This window comes from Sylvia atricapilla, chromosome 1, assembly GCF_009819655.1.
Source record: "Sylvia atricapilla isolate bSylAtr1 chromosome 1, bSylAtr1.pri, whole genome shotgun sequence".
Classification (NCBI taxonomy): Eukaryota; Metazoa; Chordata; class Aves; order Passeriformes; family Sylviidae; genus Sylvia; species Sylvia atricapilla.
The window spans coordinates 96,516,898-96,535,227 of record NC_089140.1 but is presented as its reverse complement, the minus strand read 5'-3'; the positions used below and the strand labels follow the sequence as shown (position 1 = coordinate 96,535,227).

The 18,330-nt window shown below is 35.2% G+C and overlaps 1 protein-coding gene across 1 annotated transcript in view; it reads right to left on the bottom strand.

Annotated features, from left to right (window-relative positions):
* RTTN (rotatin) overlaps positions 1-18,330 on the bottom strand; it is an 80,418-nt gene that overhangs the window by 5,077 nt on the left and 57,011 nt on the right. Inside the window, exons 37-45 of the mRNA XM_066328368.1 lie at positions 17,298-17,388; positions 16,151-16,304; positions 15,856-15,993; positions 14,797-15,008; positions 10,917-11,022; positions 8,089-8,183; positions 4,438-4,515; positions 2,879-3,005; positions 952-1,151 (exon numbers count right to left, since the gene is read on the bottom strand). Of these exons, the coding sequence (XP_066184465.1) occupies positions 952-1,151; positions 2,879-3,005; positions 4,438-4,515; positions 8,089-8,183; positions 10,917-11,022; positions 14,797-15,008; positions 15,856-15,993; positions 16,151-16,304; positions 17,298-17,388 (1,201 nt within the window). The remainder of the gene's footprint in view (positions 1-951; positions 1,152-2,878; positions 3,006-4,437; positions 4,516-8,088; positions 8,184-10,916; positions 11,023-14,796; positions 15,009-15,855; positions 15,994-16,150; positions 16,305-17,297; positions 17,389-18,330) is intronic.

Below are 18,330 nucleotides of genomic sequence, written 5' to 3'. Positions count from 1 at the left end.
GATTATTCAGCACTGCTTACACTTATGAAAGCAGAGCCCAAGAGAGAAGTACGTACTATCACACTAGAGTGAAACTCTGAAGAGTCTAAAAGCAAAAACAATTCACAAAATTTAACAGCTACTACAGAAGAGATCGCAAATTCTGTTTCTATCAAAAAGTTTGAGTATTAGCCACTTTGTAATGGTATGACTTTTATATAATTAGCACCACAAAAAGATCTATTTCCCCCTGCATTTTGAACAGGTAATTAGGTCCAAGAACAGAACAATGTTAATGGAGATCAAAAGATTTTTTTTCAATTAATAAATTACTATAAAAGATGCTAGAAACAAACACATTTTTTATAATTTCTGTTGTGTTAGCTCATCTTATCACATCACTACTACAGTTGGCTTTCTACATGGTCTGTCTTCTTTTCTCAAGGTTTGAATTTATTTAAATGACCAAAGTTTAAGAGAAACAGGTTTTTCAAAGCACATTTGATAGAACTGAGTAAGGATCATTCTATAGACAAAATATGAAAAGGAAAAGACATTACATACATCTGTGTAATATGAATAGATTTTTATCCAACATCCAATCACTGCCTTTCTCCTACAACTTCTACAAAGGTTATGTTTCCCACAGTATATATAATGATTTACACAATGTTTAATTTCTCGTTCATTCACCTGCAGTTTGTTCTACAGCATACTCACTTTCATGATCCACTAGTGATTGATATTAATATATATAGGTATTAAAAATGTTAGAACCTATTGATACAGACAGGTTACAAAGAGCTCCAGCAAAAACTGTCCAGACCATGAATATAACTGAATTACATGCTGCTCTTAGGGAACAGTAACTAACATTAACTGAGAAGACACAACGGATTTGATTCCCACAGAAGCATTTCCATATGATCACAGGACTCCATATTAAAATATGAGGGTTTACCATTTACTTACCTTCTGAATAACGCCTTTACAGTCATGAGACAGAGCAAGGTTAGATATTAGACAAAAGACCACCTGCTGAACTGGGTTGTTATCATTTGACACATGGGAAGCCAATTTCAAGATGTAATGCATTAATGAATTGCCAGCTGCACTTCGTGCAGATGGAAGTGATGATTGTACACCAGCAGCCCAACAAAGTGAAGCACAACCTTAAAGCAATAAGACATTTATCACATTAGAAATGCAGATATGTATTTAAAAGAAAAACCTATAGAAAGAACAGTGCAACTGCTCAAACACTGAGATGGAACTTTTTAAAGGATTTGTTAGGTATCTTTTCTTTGAACCCCAATGAAGTCAATCAGATGTGCTTTGAATAGAAACGTGCCTGAATGTGGCACTTTACTGGAATAGGCATCTACTGTTCTATTGTTCTAGAATGTAAGAGGCAATTCTGCTGTTAAACAGAAGCCATTGCTCCATCACAGAAAGTCTCCTTAAATACCAGAACATATATCTAATTATACAATTATTTGGCAGTTGAATCTGAAGGGATCCTCTGAAACTGATTCAAATTATACAGAGACCTCTTTGTCTGAAAGGATTAATATAAGTTCCTTAGAATATTTTTCTGAGAAATATAAGTGCTGTCTGCAGCTGTCATTACATTGTATAACAGAAGAATGCACAATCCTGTGCTACAGAGCTACAAGTTTGAATTAATACAGCAGCAGGAACAACTACATAACCAACCTAATATAGATAAATGCCCTCTGCACAAACATAGATATATGTCCTTTTTTAGTGGCATTAGCCATCAGCAAAAAAGTGTTAATTTCTCACATGGCAAAAGTAAGCAAAAATTATGTTACAGCTAAACATTAGGATGTTTAACATGCATTTCTCTGACTACACTGAGGAGGGGTGGTTAACCAGTTCAGAGTAGGTAAATTTGGGACACCTCATAAGCCAGCTATTCTGAACAGAAAGAAAAAACATGACTGATCAGAGAGCACTCACTCTTATCAGCAAGGAAAATAAAAATGCAGCCTAGAGTCACTTAAGCTTGATTTCTTGCACATGAACAGGACACTACATTTTTATTTTATATTCAGTAGCTGACTAGTACATGTCTTTCTTTGGCCCATATTAAAAAAATTCTTTATGAAAAAAAGCCATTGCAAGCTCATTTAAAGTCTGGAGACATTAACCTAAAAAAGAGTAATACTTTAACCATTTTAACCCTTTTATGGCATCTTGAGAGGGAGAAAGGAACAGACACTTTTGTGTCTCTTCAAGCTCCTGCGAATCTTTACCTATGATTTGCTAAATCTAAATAACCAGGATATGGAAAGAGAAAAATCCACGCTAGAAAAAAGTTCAGGCTTCTAGTAGTGGGGATAATTATCAATGGAAATAAAAGGTTTGCTGAAATGAAAAGGAAATCCCTTATGAAAAATACTTAAACATGAGCAACTCAGTCCAAGACCTAAAGAAATTGAAGAAATTTAATACAAAATTGAATTTGATTGACTATTTCAAAACCAGAATGTTCTCCGTAAGGACTGAAGTACAACCTATATAAAGTACTATACACTGTTCTCGATTAAAGAATTCCTAGAATAGCACTTCTATAATATACTACTCAGCTTGGCAGGACATTCAGCATAACCTTCAAACATAATGGTTTGAATTAAATGCTATTTAATCCTTTAGTACAATTGCACTCTTGCTAAATCCAACAGCTTGACACCAGACCTGAACAAAAGTATTGAATGTATTAAAATCAGAACTCTTGATCGACTTTGATGGACCAGTGCTTCTACACTCTCCTCTTATGGTAGCAATAAAAATACTTTTCCCTTTATTATGCTTTTCTGTCTTAATTATTCTGGTAAATATTTTGATGCATTCCACCACATAGTGACTTTCATACCTGCAGGATAGTTTTCAGTGTAGACACAAAGCAAATGCAGAGCTATTTGCATTGAGGAATCATCTGCTAAAAACCATGGCCACAGAGAATGCAGAACAGGAACAAGATGAGCTCTGAGTGCTGCCATCTACAACATGAGGGAGAATTTCAAATGCTATCAATCCTTTGAAAATGAAATATAGAATGAGAAAACTGTATTCTTAGCTTATGTTTTATCTTATGGCTTAAAAGACTGTGTGGAGAACTGACACCATCATTTCTACCACCAATGAATTTAACTACGCCAGTCAAAACCAGCACATATCTTAATCACTGAAAGACATGCAAACAAAAGTAGAGATTTATTCATTCCAACTGTTCTTTTTTGAGACCTCTTAAAAGTTTTATTCAACTCCTTCTAAAGTAATTATTGGAACTCGAAAAGCATAGAAATACAAGAGTGCAGCTGTATACAGAGCAAATGATAGAAATCCTCAGTTATCAACAGAAACCACCTTCCATCCTCAAAGTAATTCTTTCTCCAGATCCTGATCAAAACAAGAACATTCCACAATAATCTTAGCTGAGATTATGGCACAACCAAGTTATGAGGACTTCAGGGATAATCAGATGGCTTATTCAGCCTGGAGTGTTCTGCATACAAAAAGGGTGTTAATACATGCCCTGGAAAGGGGTACTCCTGGAAAGTCAGGAAATCTTGTCGTTCCACCAAAGCACTTGCTACAAGTAGCCCAAGTTGTATAAATAGCACAAGTAACACAATGCCAAGAAAAATTAAACTGTGAGAGTGGAAATAAATGAGTGAATGGTATCAGCAACAGGAAAGAGGAGGAGCAGTGATCAGAAAGAAAGAGCACAGGAAAAAGTGAAAACAAGTAATGTAGTATTTTCCCATGGCAAAAAACAAGTATGCAGAATGGAAGCTGAAAAGAAATTGAAAACAACAGAGAAAAAGAAAAGAATGTAATTAAAAGAAGTTATTTAAGATTTTGAGCAAGAAAAATGATTTTATAAAAATGGGTATGAAAACAAAATTGTGTTTTGGAGGATTAGTAAAATTCAATTCAGATAAAGAAAAATAAATAGCAAATTATTATTTAGATTTTGGTTTTCTTTGGTTTTGCTTGTTTGGCTCTTGTTTTGCTGGGGTGGTTTTGGGCTTTTCTTGTCTTTCAGAAAGATAAAAGAAGTTAGGATAGGAAACAACTTACTAAAATCTGAAATGCATCTCTATGTGCCTTTCTGGTGGCCCCACACTTTTCTCCAAATCTATTTTTCATGTTACGTGCTTTGAAAATTAGAATTATTGACTTACTCAAGGCAGAAGTGGATATAAAAGATAACAGCCATCTCAAACAATTGGGAGATGATGCTTCCACAACAACACTAAGTCCCTAACATGTGAAATATTCTCAGGTAGTGGGAATAATAATGAAATATTAAGTATTTCTTGCCCTTAATTAATCAAACTTAAATTTAGTCAGCTTGAAATAGAAAAAAATATTATCTTCATTCAGTAACTAAATGTTCTCATATTACTTCAGTGTAGGAATACTTACTTTGCATTCTTCATTTTGAAAGAGGCAGTTTCTAAGGAGCTGCATAGAACACCTTAACTCCTTGATAAGGTTATCCTCCTAAGCAGAGAAAAATAATTGAAAGATCATCAATGTAAGACCAGAAAGAATTTTGTACAAGGAGGAAAGATATTTCAAAAGAAGAAGTGCAACTCTAAGGTATCAACATTTGGGTCTCATCTGCTCAGCAGTTTTCTTCTGATTTTAGATAGAATCCATCTCAGCTAGCTTCACGCACGTTAACTAAAGACATTTATAATCAGTAACTTATTATCCTTATCTCTCTTTATAACCCACAGAAACTATTTCTAGGGCCACCAATCTGACCAAATGCAGAAATCTGTAATGTTGAGCTCCATTTCTTTTACAACTAATAAAGAATGGGTGGGAACTTTTCTGAGTATTTGTTCCATCCTAAAGCACACATCTGAAAAAAGTCAAACAAATCATTCCCTAGAAGCATTTATTTTTCTTCCTTGGATAAAAACAAGGTTAAATTAGCTCTGTCTTTCTGACCCTGAGAGCTCAGTTGGAGCATGGCGCCAGTATAATGCCAAGATTGTGGGTTTGACCTCTATACAGACTATTCACTCAAGAACTGGATTTGATGATCCTTGGGAGTCCCTTCCAACTCAGAATATTCTGTGATCTCTACAGCTAGTCAGGCCAATCCATCCTTATACCCCCAGGATCTTAATTTCCTATCCTTAACTATAAATATAGAAACTATAAATAACTTCCAACCTGATAAGAAAATAACAAAAATAAATACAGACCTTCAGATAGTGAGGTCCTACACTGAGATTTAAGTTACAAGTGAACAAAAAAATCTATCTTCATGACAGAGCTGTGACACTCCAGGGCAGTGATGGCTGACCTAAATCCCATAAGGGTGACACACTAAGCCACTTCTCAAAGATTACCAAATTCCAACAAGCTTGTTCACCACAGGATACTATTTCTGGCTTATCAAGCACAAAGAAACAGAAATGTAAAATAGGAGCCATACTTATCTCAGACAAGGTGAAGAAACAATGAATGCCTAAAAATCATAATGTGCTTATATATCATAAATTGTATATTTGATGTCATTTAGAGATGAAGTAAAAGACTACTGCAAAAAGGTTAATGAAAGCCAGATGTAGTAGATCAAGAAGAAACATACAAGTCATTATTACAAATATATTTTATAACTGGTTTGTCTCACTTCTAGCCTAATAAAATGTTAACTCTAAGACAAGAATTCTTTCAAGGAATTCTGTATGTATTACTTTAGTTAGTAAGTAAAATAGCATTAAAATCCCACAAGCTATAACTAATATTTAATGTACAAACTTCTAGGAGGTAGAAAAAGTTATGGATTGCATTGACAGCAATGTTTGTATTTACTTGTTTTAGGATAACTTGCTTTTCAGTAGGAAAATATTTTACCATGATTTTTTGAAAGCTTAGCTACTTGTAAATACTTTTCATGCTCTTTATTAGCATCACACTAATTATTGTGAAAGAAAAGGAATATCAAGTAAAACACCTCAGCTGACCTGGGAATGAAGCTAGGTCAAACATATTTTTCCCAATAATTAGAAGAGTCAGAAAAACAAAAAAAGAAAAGAAGCTGTCAAGGCTTGCCTTTCAGAGTTGTGCCTTGAAGTGGGCAAAGGGGCAGTTTTGTGAACGATCAGCCAAATCTACCATGGAAGCAATGTCTCAGTGAACCCCACATGAAACTGTCATTACGTACCACATATGATGAACAGCACACACACATGATGCTGCAACCTGCCTTCCCAACTCAGCAGGGAAATGTGACACAAAGTCTTTTGCAAATCTTCCCAAGAATTTTCAATTAAACATAAACAGTTTTACTGAACTTTCTCAGAGGCTCCTTTATTCCAATTTCTTTCAAGTTTTAAATTTCTCCTCAACTCAGAAACTACAAAGAACCAGCTGACCTCAGCCTTACAGGACCTATCCAGGGCGGGACACCTTTCAGCCTCCAACCATTGAAAAGGGAAAATTAATGTGTTTAGGAGATCACAAGAAAAAATATGATAGCCTTCAAGTATCAGGGTCAAACTCAAATTTTTTAAAGAGTTCATTGTTATAAAACACAGTTCCATACTCTCACAAATCAAGGTCTGTTCCAAAAGCTCAGAGAAATATACTATTTAGTTGAAGCAATGCAGAAATACCCGACAGGAAGGTAGGCAATTTCTGCTTTATGTGGGAGTGGAGAAGATATCAAACTTGACAGCAGAGGTTACTGCCTGTATTTTATTAATTTTCTCAGACGAAAGTTGCAGAAAACAAGCAGATTGCAACAAAAATCTTATGAAACTGTTGTACGATGGTAAGACATAATTTATATCTGAATGTGGTAAAGAAGAGTTGGGTGAGGTGAGAGTCTGGAAGAACTGGAAAGAAGGTTAAAAAAAAAGGCTAAACAAATATATTGTGAATGGAGAGAAGCTACTAGGAATGCAGGCAGTAGAAGGAACACAGATATGAGGTTAAAAAAACCCAGAAGTTAAAAAACAGGGAAAATTGAGTCTGATGACAAGAAACTGAGATATCCCAACCAAGTTTGAAGGAGAAGAGGAAAAAAAAAAATACAACGAAACTGAAAGCCAGATAAAACAAGAGTAAAAAAGATATGATTTATATGCATAAGGAGAATGGAACTGGTTTTGGGATAGGAGGGAGATTGGCTGATAGAAAATAGGCAAAACCAAAATAGCTAGAACTGGTTGAAAGACGCTGAAAAAAACAACTTCGGAAAAGCAGAAAATATTATTGTGGACACGATGGAAAAAAATTAGCTGGCTTAGACAGGGCCATGAAGTCAAGACTGAAAGTCCAACTAACTTTGAAAACAATACTCTGATATTGCTGTAAGATAAATATAATAAATTACAAGCATGACAGATTACAAAAGGATGAGATGTGGATGTGAGTGGATGTCTGAAAGCAAATTTTGTACTCTCAGTCAGCCTGCTTTGCTGCTTTCAGCCAGGATGGACTAGTTGCTAATTCTGACAACCTGGACTAAAAATGGGATGTCCTGAATGCTCCAAGTAATAAAAATACATAAGTCCAAACTAGTAATTCAGAGGTTGATCATGTGTTGTACTTCACAGGTAGACTACTGAGTTTAGGCAAACTGAAACTTGGAGTTCTGGAAAGAAATGGGGCCAAAAAGAAGAATGTGAAGATCCTGGCTGGAGGAACTATCTGACAAATGGGAGGAGATCCTGAGGATCAGAGAGATGCATGGGAAAAAAAAACCAGGACATGCCCAGGGTCTTTGTCCAGTGAACACCCAAGACTGAGCAGCTGCAAAGTATGAACTGATGTGATTTTCTGCCTGACATTCCTGAAATAGCAGTCATCTCTACGTTGGAAAACATGCTTGAGGCCTAGTGAGACCTCTGGGTGAAACAGTATGTGAGGTAATTGGGTTGGTAACATTTTAAAATCACTGAATCTTATGGAAGCTCCAGTATCTGGATCCACTACAAGTTGTCATTTACTTTGTCTCACCCTTGACAGATACAAGCAATATCTGCCTCAAGAAAACAAACAAACAAACAAAAGAAAGCCTTATCCTATCAGAGCTCTGTTTTTTACAGCTACCTTTTTTCTCTGTCCTTTCCCAGGCTTTAGGGAATCCAAATTCAGCTGTGCATGAATGTGCTTCATGTTTTCTATACAGCTGTCTATCAGGTCAGCTGGAAGACAAAAACCAGTAACATTTATAATTACATTCACAATCAAAAATATTTTATTCAAAACCAAAGTATCTTTCTGGCAATGATCTTGTTGCTATCTTCTTCAGATCAGGAAGTAACACACAGCTTCTGAGATGAAGTGCATCTATTTGAATGCTCTCAAGAAGCAAGAATACATTTGAGTCCTCTTGCAACAGGAAGTACTGCTAAGATTGAGAGGGGAAGATGATTTGGGTGGAGAGAATAACAACTCATAATTCTTCAGGATACCTTCCATGATGCTGCTTAGAAGTGTGAAACTTCAAGGGATTAGGGCATCCATTTGTTTTACCCATCCTTTCCCTAACAACAGATTTGCTGAATCTGTGATGAGACAAAGGAGAGCAACCGCCCAGGTGACTTCAAGGGCAAAATGCTGAGTTAGGCTCTTTTCTTTGGATCCAGATCAGACACTTCAAGTCACTGTAAGATGAGTGACTACATAAGTGGATAAGGTAAGAGCTACAGGTATCATCTGTCTGGACTTCTGTAAGGATTTTCAAACAACAACATCCTTCCAAATTGGAGCGTTATGAAATTGACAGGTGGTCTGGATGGTGGATGAAGAATTGGTTAGATGGTCACACCTAGAGCGTAGCACAAAAGCAGAACAGAAAAGACCTCTTGCAGCAATCACAATAATCCTGAGAGGGATCTAATACATCTATGAGGACAGGCTGAGAGAGTTGGGATTACTCAGCATGGAGAAGAGAATGCTCCAGGAAGACTTGGTTGCAGCTTTCCACTTAAAAGAGCTTAAGGAAGATGGGAACAAACTTTTTAGCAGGATGTGTTGCAGTAGGACAAGGGTAATGGTTTTAAACTAAAAGAGGACAGATTTAGATATGAGGAAGAAATTTTTTACAACGAGGATGGTGAAACACTGGAACAGGTTGTCCAGAGAGGTAGTGGATGCCCCACCCCTGGAAACAGGTTGGATAGGGCTCTGAGTAACCTGAAAGAGCTGAAATTGTCCCTGATTATTGCAGAGGGGTTGGCCTAGATGGCCTTTAAAGGCCTTTTCCATGCATTCTATAATTCCATGGTAATGGGGTAATCCAAGCAGGAAGAGATGGCCTCCAGAGAACATATAACCAACCTTCTGCTCAAAGCAGAGCAAGCTCTAAGCAGGCAAGGTTTCCCTGCAGTTTTATCCTGCTGGGTTCTTTCAAATGTCCAAAGACAGAGACAACACACTATGTCTAGCACTGTTTTACTGCCTTCAAAGGGCAAATGTTTATTTACAGGCAGTTTGACTCTTCAACTTCAATTTATGCCCATACTTTCTACCCTCCTGTACTATGCACTGCTGTAAAAAAAAAAAAAAATCAACCTCCAACTTCTCCAAAATCTATAGGTCCTCCCAAAACCTTATTTTCTCCAGGTTGAACATAAGTCAGCTCCCTCAGCTTCTTCTCCAATGACAAGTAAACACAACCACCCTGATGGCCCTCTGTTGAACTTGCTCCAGTTTGTTGATGTACTGGGCCCAAACTGGATGCACTATTCTAGATTTAGTCTAACAAGTGATAAGTAGAGGAAAAAATCATTTCCCCTTGATCTAATGGCTGTGTTCCTGTGTTCAGCCCAGGATGCTGTTTGTCTTCTCACATTCAGCTTGCTACCTACCAGGCCCTTTTCAGCTCTCCAATCAGCCTCTACTGCTGTAAGGGCTTGTACCTTTTGAGGTGCAGGACTTGGCATTTTTAACTTAAAGAAGCCCTTAAGAGCTCAACAGGTGATGCTAGAGCTACTGGTATCTTTAGAACACTTCTTTGAATCCCAGAAGTCCTCTTCCTCTTTCCTAAGGTCTGTGTTGCACAAGAGCAAGGATGACTTGATGGCTGCTGTAGCATAGAATGATGCACTCCCTGCAGTGAAGTGTGTTCACAGGATGCAGGAGCTTCGATGATCCAGTAAGTCATCAACAGAAGAACCCTGACTGAAGCAAGGGTTTTACACTGGGAAAGGGCAGAAAGTCTAAGAGTTGAAGCTGAGTTTTCTGCCACTATAGCAATCAGACACTGAGCAGATCTGTCTAAGTCATCTATTTCAGTGTAGGGTAGGTTTACAAAGTGGAAAAAACAGATACAAGTTACAGGAAAGCACCCATGACAAATAGCACTTGGATAGATCAAAAGATGTAAAACACATGATATATGAGAAATGCAAATTCACCACTCTCCCCTGTGTTCTAGAGGGCACAAGAAGCCTTTGACTGGAAGTTGGTTTACTACTGTGAAGGCAAGAAAATCCTACCTAAACTGTAAAAAGGGCACCAAAGAAACAGGAAATAAAGCTGAGAAAAAGCAGTCTCCTCTTGTCCAGGTACAGCCAGAACTAAAAACACAGGGCATGCTTTCACCTACAAAAGTACTGGAAGATACTGATAATGCCAGTGAAAAATCTCCAGTTTCTAAAGGATAAATATAAGGATAAACAGGTCTCTTCTTACTCCAACACAGAGCTGTGACATCACCGCAGGGTTTTAACTGGCTACAACATAATATTTCTTCTGCAGCTGAAAACTTTAGTTATTAATAAGATTTCTTAGTGAAAATCTGAAAAACACCCTCCCCACTGAAACCTAGGTCTTCTGCTTTGAAAAAAAAACTTACAGTCTAAAGGTAATATGTAAAACACCTGCAAGCATTTGATTCATATATAATTTAACAAATATTTTGAAATGCTCACCTTCCAAAGCACACTTCTGGGCATTTTTACTGACAGCTAAGAGAGACAACAGTGCATTTGTAGCAACTTCTTTCAGCACATCCTTTGAAGATTTTCTTTCACAGACCTACAAAAATGCAATTTCATTACCGAAATGAAAAAGTGATCATTTTAAAGTAGTATTCACAGCTATAAATAGGTTGTCACAGTCTATATTTTCATTTGGATGATTCATCACTGTGCTCTTATATGAAGTTCTCCCTCTCTATATTCATGTTTATAGTCAGTCTGCTTTGAAGTGTTTTGGCTTTTTTTGTAACTAATTTCTTTTAAATTAAATATTTTTTCTTTTGCTCCTAAGCCTCCTCCTCTTATTCTTTTCTTAACATTCTACTTATTGAAGGCCTAGATTCCAAATCCTGGCATTCCATACTTCCCCTAATATTCAGGAACAGGCTTGCTATTGCAGACAACTCATTGACATGCCTTTAGTGCAATCTAACTTTCTTTTTACACGATGAAGAAAGTGAAATTCCTTTTAAAAAACTCACTGATAATCTTAGATACTCTTACTAACCAGTGAAAAAACGGTAGCATCTCTTAGTTTTGAGAGGCCTTTGTGGGCATCACCACATTTCTAATAACCTAAATATAATCTCTGTTTTCAAAGGAATATTTATTTGGAGTCATATAACAAGATAATTGAAAGACAAGGAGCAGTCTGTGCTTCATATATTTATCCACTGGAGGATTTTGTCTATCTAACAATTTTCCCTAAAACACCATGCCAGTTCTGTTATCCAAGACAACAGCATCCATAAAAATCAGAAAAATATAGGAAAATAAGGACAGTTGCTGGATCACAGTAACAAAAAAACCATATTGTGAAGTTAGCCAAAAATACAACATCTTAAGAAGAAAAAATACAACATCTGTCTGAAGAAAATACTTCAGACAGAAACCTCATGAGTACCTATCCATAAGATCTCATAGATTTTAATTCTACACACACCACGTATCAATGGACTAACAATTTTTTCAAATTTTCATATGCAATAAAATATCACTGTGTGCTTTAAGCTCATCATTTATTGCAATGTAACCAGGGGTGAGAAGGTCAAAGAATAAAGAGTAGTAATTTAATAACTAGAAAAATATTAATACCTCATTGATAAAGACAACAGATACCAAATCAAAGCACCGAAGCATAGACTGGGTTCTGTGTTTACAACCAACAAAAAAGAATTTTATATTTAGACTACTACTTTTAATAGATCTGGTGTGAAATCTCAAATCTAAAAGCAACACAAAAATGTTCGGAGTAAATTAACTTTTTTTTTAATTAACTGGTTTTCTGTTTTGATAGGTGATAGTTTCTTTTTAAATTGAAAAATTTAGATGTTTGAGTACTTTAAAGTTTCAAGTTTAAAGTAATTGATGCAAGCCAGGAAAGGAAAAATTGTTGAATTCCAGAAATCCTGCACAGTCTAAGATGTAGGTTTTGTGACTTCTCCACTCAAAAGCTTTTGCCCGATGAAATTGCTAGATGCTTTTACTTTTTCTTAATATTCATGAATATTTTAATAATAAAAACCAAATTTGCCTATCAGTCTCTTGGGTATTTCCTGTAAGTATTACGTGGCAGACTAGAACTGATCCAATAATTAAGGTGAGTTGTCTTCCATGCGTATCTTTTTCAAAAGTTTCAATTTCATCTTACTATTTTTGAAATTTTATCTTTAACATTAGCAAAATTCTGTTCTTTCTTGAAGCATGGTCTTTTAGGCATTTTTTTCTTACTCTGCCATCAAGAACTGCAGTTCATAATATAAAAGAAAATTTATGTCAAGCATAGGAAACACAAGTAATTAAGAATTAATTAACGATTAACTACTGGTTGAATGGCAAAAAACCCCTAGAATTTTATAATGCCTTGTGCCAACAGATTCTATAGTTTTAAACTATTATAAAAGTATTAAAATGAGAATAGACAATTATTTTTTGAAATTATGCTGCATAATAAATGTAAGATGTCCCATAAATCCACAGCAGATCTGGCTATATTAGTCTGCACCTGCTCTTAGTTGAAGGGGAGATCACAGTCTTCATAAATATTTCTCATATTGTGATCTTTATATCTAGGAAACTAAATGTTAGGGCCAAAATTTGAAAGTTCACCTAGAGATTATGATTGCCTTCTTAATTTTATTTCTGATCTTAAGCACATGTACACAAGAATTAATGTTTATGTACACAAAACAACCAAAGCCTTTCAAAGTCAGCACTTACTAGATTTCTTATATGTGACAATGAATTCCAATATGACACTTGGTCTACTAATATTCACACTTGCACACTATGTACTAAATTAGGATTTGCCACTGCATGTATCAGGTATTCTGTAGATTTTATGTATTTAGGATGATTAATGGAGATGACTCTTGGTTTGAAAAGTCTCCCATCCTTTTCTATGTTAGCCAATTATCTGAATGACTGCTTCTCTTTAAGAGTGCTTCTCCTGAAAAAAGCCCTAAATCTTTTGGGTTGTTTTTTCATTTTTAATGGTAGTTTTTAGATGTTTGTTGTTTTAATGTTACTATATATCCCATAGGCTCATTCCACTGTCCTCTCAATGACCACTGTGAGGGGGTGTAAATAAATACATATACTTTGATCTAAAAAACTGAAACTAATTCTGTTATCCTTTTGCAGGGATCATAGTAGCTCTGTAAGGACCCAGAGAGCCTAGGCTATCTTTTGAACTCTTCTATGAACAAAATGCAATGTCTGTCTACATCTCTGAACAGTTAAAAAGCATGTTAAAAGCCGATGTATCTCAAAATACTCAAACTATATCTAATGCCCTTTCATTGGCCTGGCTGCAGTTCATACTTCATTGTATCAACTTTTTCTGCTCTTACCATAAGAATCATCCCTTTTTGCTGGCACAAACGGAAAAGCACTTGTGTACACTTGTATGAAAACAGAGGAATGCTACAATATGTCTTTATTAGACATACTCTCATGCAACCATACTTTTTGTGTCAGAGCCAAGGAGTTTTGTTTCAGGGAAATATGCAGGCATTAATACCTATACCTAACAGGATATTAGCAAGCTATGCGATTTGAACCAAGTGCCCCTGCTTTGCTTGAGCCCCTGAAAATCGTATCCTCACAGGAAAACTCTGTGTACACAAATTATCTGAAATTAGTTGCCAAAGACATAGAGAATTCTGGTTGCATTCTGGCCTGTAGAGTGACCAAGAAAGATCCTTTTGAGATGTTCTTCCTCCCTGGAAGACAGCAGGCTCTCAGTGGACAAAATACCATGCCCCAGCAGATATAATAGAGCCACAGTGCTGCAACAGAGCAGCAGAGGAACAGAGAGTTTGTGACAGATACCAGGACAAGTCTTGGTAGGAGTAAGGTTGTTCTACAAGAATTCAGGACCCATATGAAGAGAGGAGATGAATGCTAAGAGAGCATTCTTGTGATCATATCATCCACTATATATGACAAATAAATGTCAAAAAATATGTTTTACATAGCAAAATAGTACCAAGATACTTATTAAAAAATAGTTTTAAGACAATGACTTCAGAAAAATAGAAATCATAGGTTACATTTTATATAATGTGCATCATTCAGAAAAAATCCTACACTTCTAATCATAGATTACTTGATTCTTACAGTGATAAACTGCACATAAACTAAAAAAGGAAAATAAGTATACAGATAAAAGAATTAAGCTGTGAGGGAAAACAAATAAGACAAAATTTCACATACAATTTTGATTACTAGTACCAGGCTGTAAGTAAGGGAAGGATTAAATATAAAGGAGGAAAAAGAATCAAAAATGCAAAAAACACATCCTGCAACCACACTGTCAAATTCTAAATACCTGAATAATTAATGCAGTAAGTTGAGTTACTGGTGCCTGGCATTCATCAGTGTGATCCAGAAGAAAGCTAATAGTCAGATTCTGACATACACTCTGTTTATCCTGGAGCTGTTGCCTTCCTTCCTCATTCAAAAGAACAGAGAGGAACTGTAAACTAGCCACATATAAAGCAGGATACGTGGTAGACAGATGAATACAATCAGAAATGGTATCTAAAAGGTTAAAGAAAAAAAAGGAAAATTTTTACTTTTCATTATGAATAAAGCTCAAGTATACTTTCGAACGCAAAAAGACTTATCAAAGAAAGGATATGAACCCAGAAGCAGTTATACTGTGCACTGCCCAAGGAATTCTAAAAATTCTATGCATCTTATAAGTCTTCAAAAAAAATCTAAGAAAGAAAAGTCCGAGTTTTATAAGGGCTGAATGAATTAATTGCTCTGCATTCATTTGACTATAAAACAAAAAAGCAATCTCCATTTTACTCATATCACTCATTTGTCCAGTAATTTTTTGATCTCTGCTCATTTTATCAACAGCTTAGATTATAAAACCAAGAGTATCCATTAGCTGCTTTATTTGCAATTGGATTTGGATTCACTAACTGATGTCTTAACCTGCACAAACTTTTCTAGACTATGCTTACACTTCAGTACTGAACCACATCATAGAATATTGCCTAATTCTGCAAGTAACTAATGTAAGAATAATTAAAATACAATAAACAAACTCCTGTTTAATAATCTTGGATTTCTATGTCTCTCATCTCCCCTAAAAACTTTGCTTTCCTTTTATGCAAGATATTTAAAAAGAAAGAAGAAAAAAAAAAGAAGTGCTAATGGATCATTTCACAAATGCCACATTTGGTTAAATTTTGCAGCTAAAATCACTCATCCATACATGTGAAGAAAACAAAACAAGTCAGTCAAGCTCTGGACACATTGGTTTTCATTGTGGATATCTCATTAGTAATTACTTAATAGCATCTAAAGAGGAATGACTCTCTTTTCTATTTGTCTATTAGTTGCTAAGAAAAAAACATCCAGGAATAGTCATTACCAATTATTGCTGTACAGTGATTTGCAAGGGCTCCTGTCACAGATGGAAAAGATATCTGGCCACTTTTCCACAGTAATGTAGCTAGAAGGCTGAAAGAGTCTACCCATGTTTCATGAAGTACAGATGTTAATCCAGTATCTGCAAAGTTAACACAGAAAAAGAAATCAAACCATTCAAAAATGTGCACAAACCTGGGAAGCTGAGCCTGATCACATCAGTCTACTTACATCACGGTGGTACCCAAATGAAGACCTGCCTCCAGTCTGGTTATAGAGGAAACAAAATACTCCATTACCTAAGCCATCTTTGGGACGTATGGCGAGAATCCTGAAGGTATTCCCCAAGAGAGGTTTCAACAGTTCATCCTGGCTTACAAGGTGAGTGTCCACCAATAAACATGATTTTAGAAGCCTTGACACAGATGACAAGTACTGAAGTAGTAACAAGACCTGTTAAATATTTGAAAAAGATATGAAATAAAGCCACATATTTATACCTTTCACATTATTTTAAATTTATTCACATTATGTCAACTGATTAATAACATTTTGAATTAATATACACCCCTTAAAATAAATAATAGGACACAAATTTAAAATGTTTCTCTTAATTTTTAGTGTAGAAGATGAAACAGAATCCCTAGTCTGGAAACACGTGTGCAACCAATTTTCTAGTAACAAAGCAAAAGTTCTTGTGAGAAGGTCATGACTCTTGCTACATGTACAGCAGCACACTCATTGGAAGGTCACAAAGGAAAACATTAAAATGGTCATTTATACTCAGGAATACATATGCCTTCCTAAAAACAGAAACTGACATTTCTTTATTTATTCTCATAAGTTTTCTGCATAAAAATTTCTTTAATTAGAGGAGTCATTTTCTTCAAAGTAAATCTGAATGCAGAGCAGCAGAAACTATGAAATGGCTCTGTGTCATAAAACAGCATGTTCTATACATAGTATATACAGAGCTAAATTTAATAAAAAGGTAGTTCTATCAGCAGTAACTCTATACAGTTTGTATATATCAAAATTAGTTGAGAACTATGTAAGTGTCTGCAGGATCAGAGACAAAGCAAAGCAGCCAGGTTTGTTGCAGACAATAAATATCTCATGTGTCACTAACTATATCTGACTCATACTTCAGTAACATACAAAAGAATTCTATTACATAATTTCTTTGATGGCTAAATTTAACTTACATTTTTAAAAGACAGTTAATTTTCAGTTTGATCATTGTAATTATAGTCCTAACGCAGAAATTTCTTCTTCTATGTTGAATAAAATTGTTTATTTTCATTTAAGGCTTTGTAAAAAGCACAAAGATTCACACGAATGTAGCCTATAGCAGCGTGTCTGGACTATGTTAACGAATATGAATGATGCTATCATAACTAAATACATAATTTCAGAAAATTAGGAAGTAACAAATGCTTCTCTAACCTGAGCTTTTACATGTTCTATATGACATGGCTGACCCAATGGAGCTTTCAGTTCCAAGATGTATCTTTCAACCAGATTACCACTCACAAGACTAAAACAAAATACAGTGGTTAGAAATATAGTTAAATAATTAAACATTCTATTAACTATACATTCCATAGAAAAGAATAATAGAAATAAACAGAGTAAAAATAAAATAAGATGCACTTACTGCTAAACCCCTATTTTAAGGAAGTCTAGTCAATGCCAACTATAGTAGCAGTATGTTTTTTCAAAATAGCTAGACTAATATAAATTCCAATAGCTGTTACTGCACTGGCAAAAATCAATTTTTTCTATTTGATTTCTTATTTTCTTTCCTCTAGAAGAATAAACAGCTCTGAGATAATATAAGCTGTATTCACACCAGGGTTGTTGAGGTTTTATGTCTGTTTGTGTCTCATTTTTTCCATTAGTTGCACTATGAAGAGCAACTACAAATGCTCTTGAAAATTTTTACCAAAAAATGACCTAATTTTTTATGCTGCACTTCAGTACTTCCTAACATTTTTCATAGACAAAAGAATATGCTACAATGGAAACTAAAACAATGGCATACAATCTGAAAACTTCTTCAAAGTGGTTCCCGCATTTAAAACGAAGTAAACCACCAGGATCTATCATCAAATTTGGCAAGTTTTATTTACTCTCTTTAGTGTAAGAATCCTTGGCTCATTTTCAAAACATTTTATAAAATTCAAAGAAGAAAATCATAAAACAAGCTGAAATGATCTGCAATTCCAAATACCTGACAAAACTGTAACATATCATGAGAGGAACACAATAGTCCTCTAAAAGACATACACCACAAATGGAATCACCAATATGACTACCTATTCTGTGGAAAAAAAAAAAAAAACCCACATCAAAATATTTCTGATTATTTTCTTCAATTGATTGTATTTTTTAATTAAAAAAGGCAATTTTGAACACTTCAGGAGCAAGAAGTGATCAATACGTTTACCAGTTTTAGCAAAAGACATGGGGAGATCTC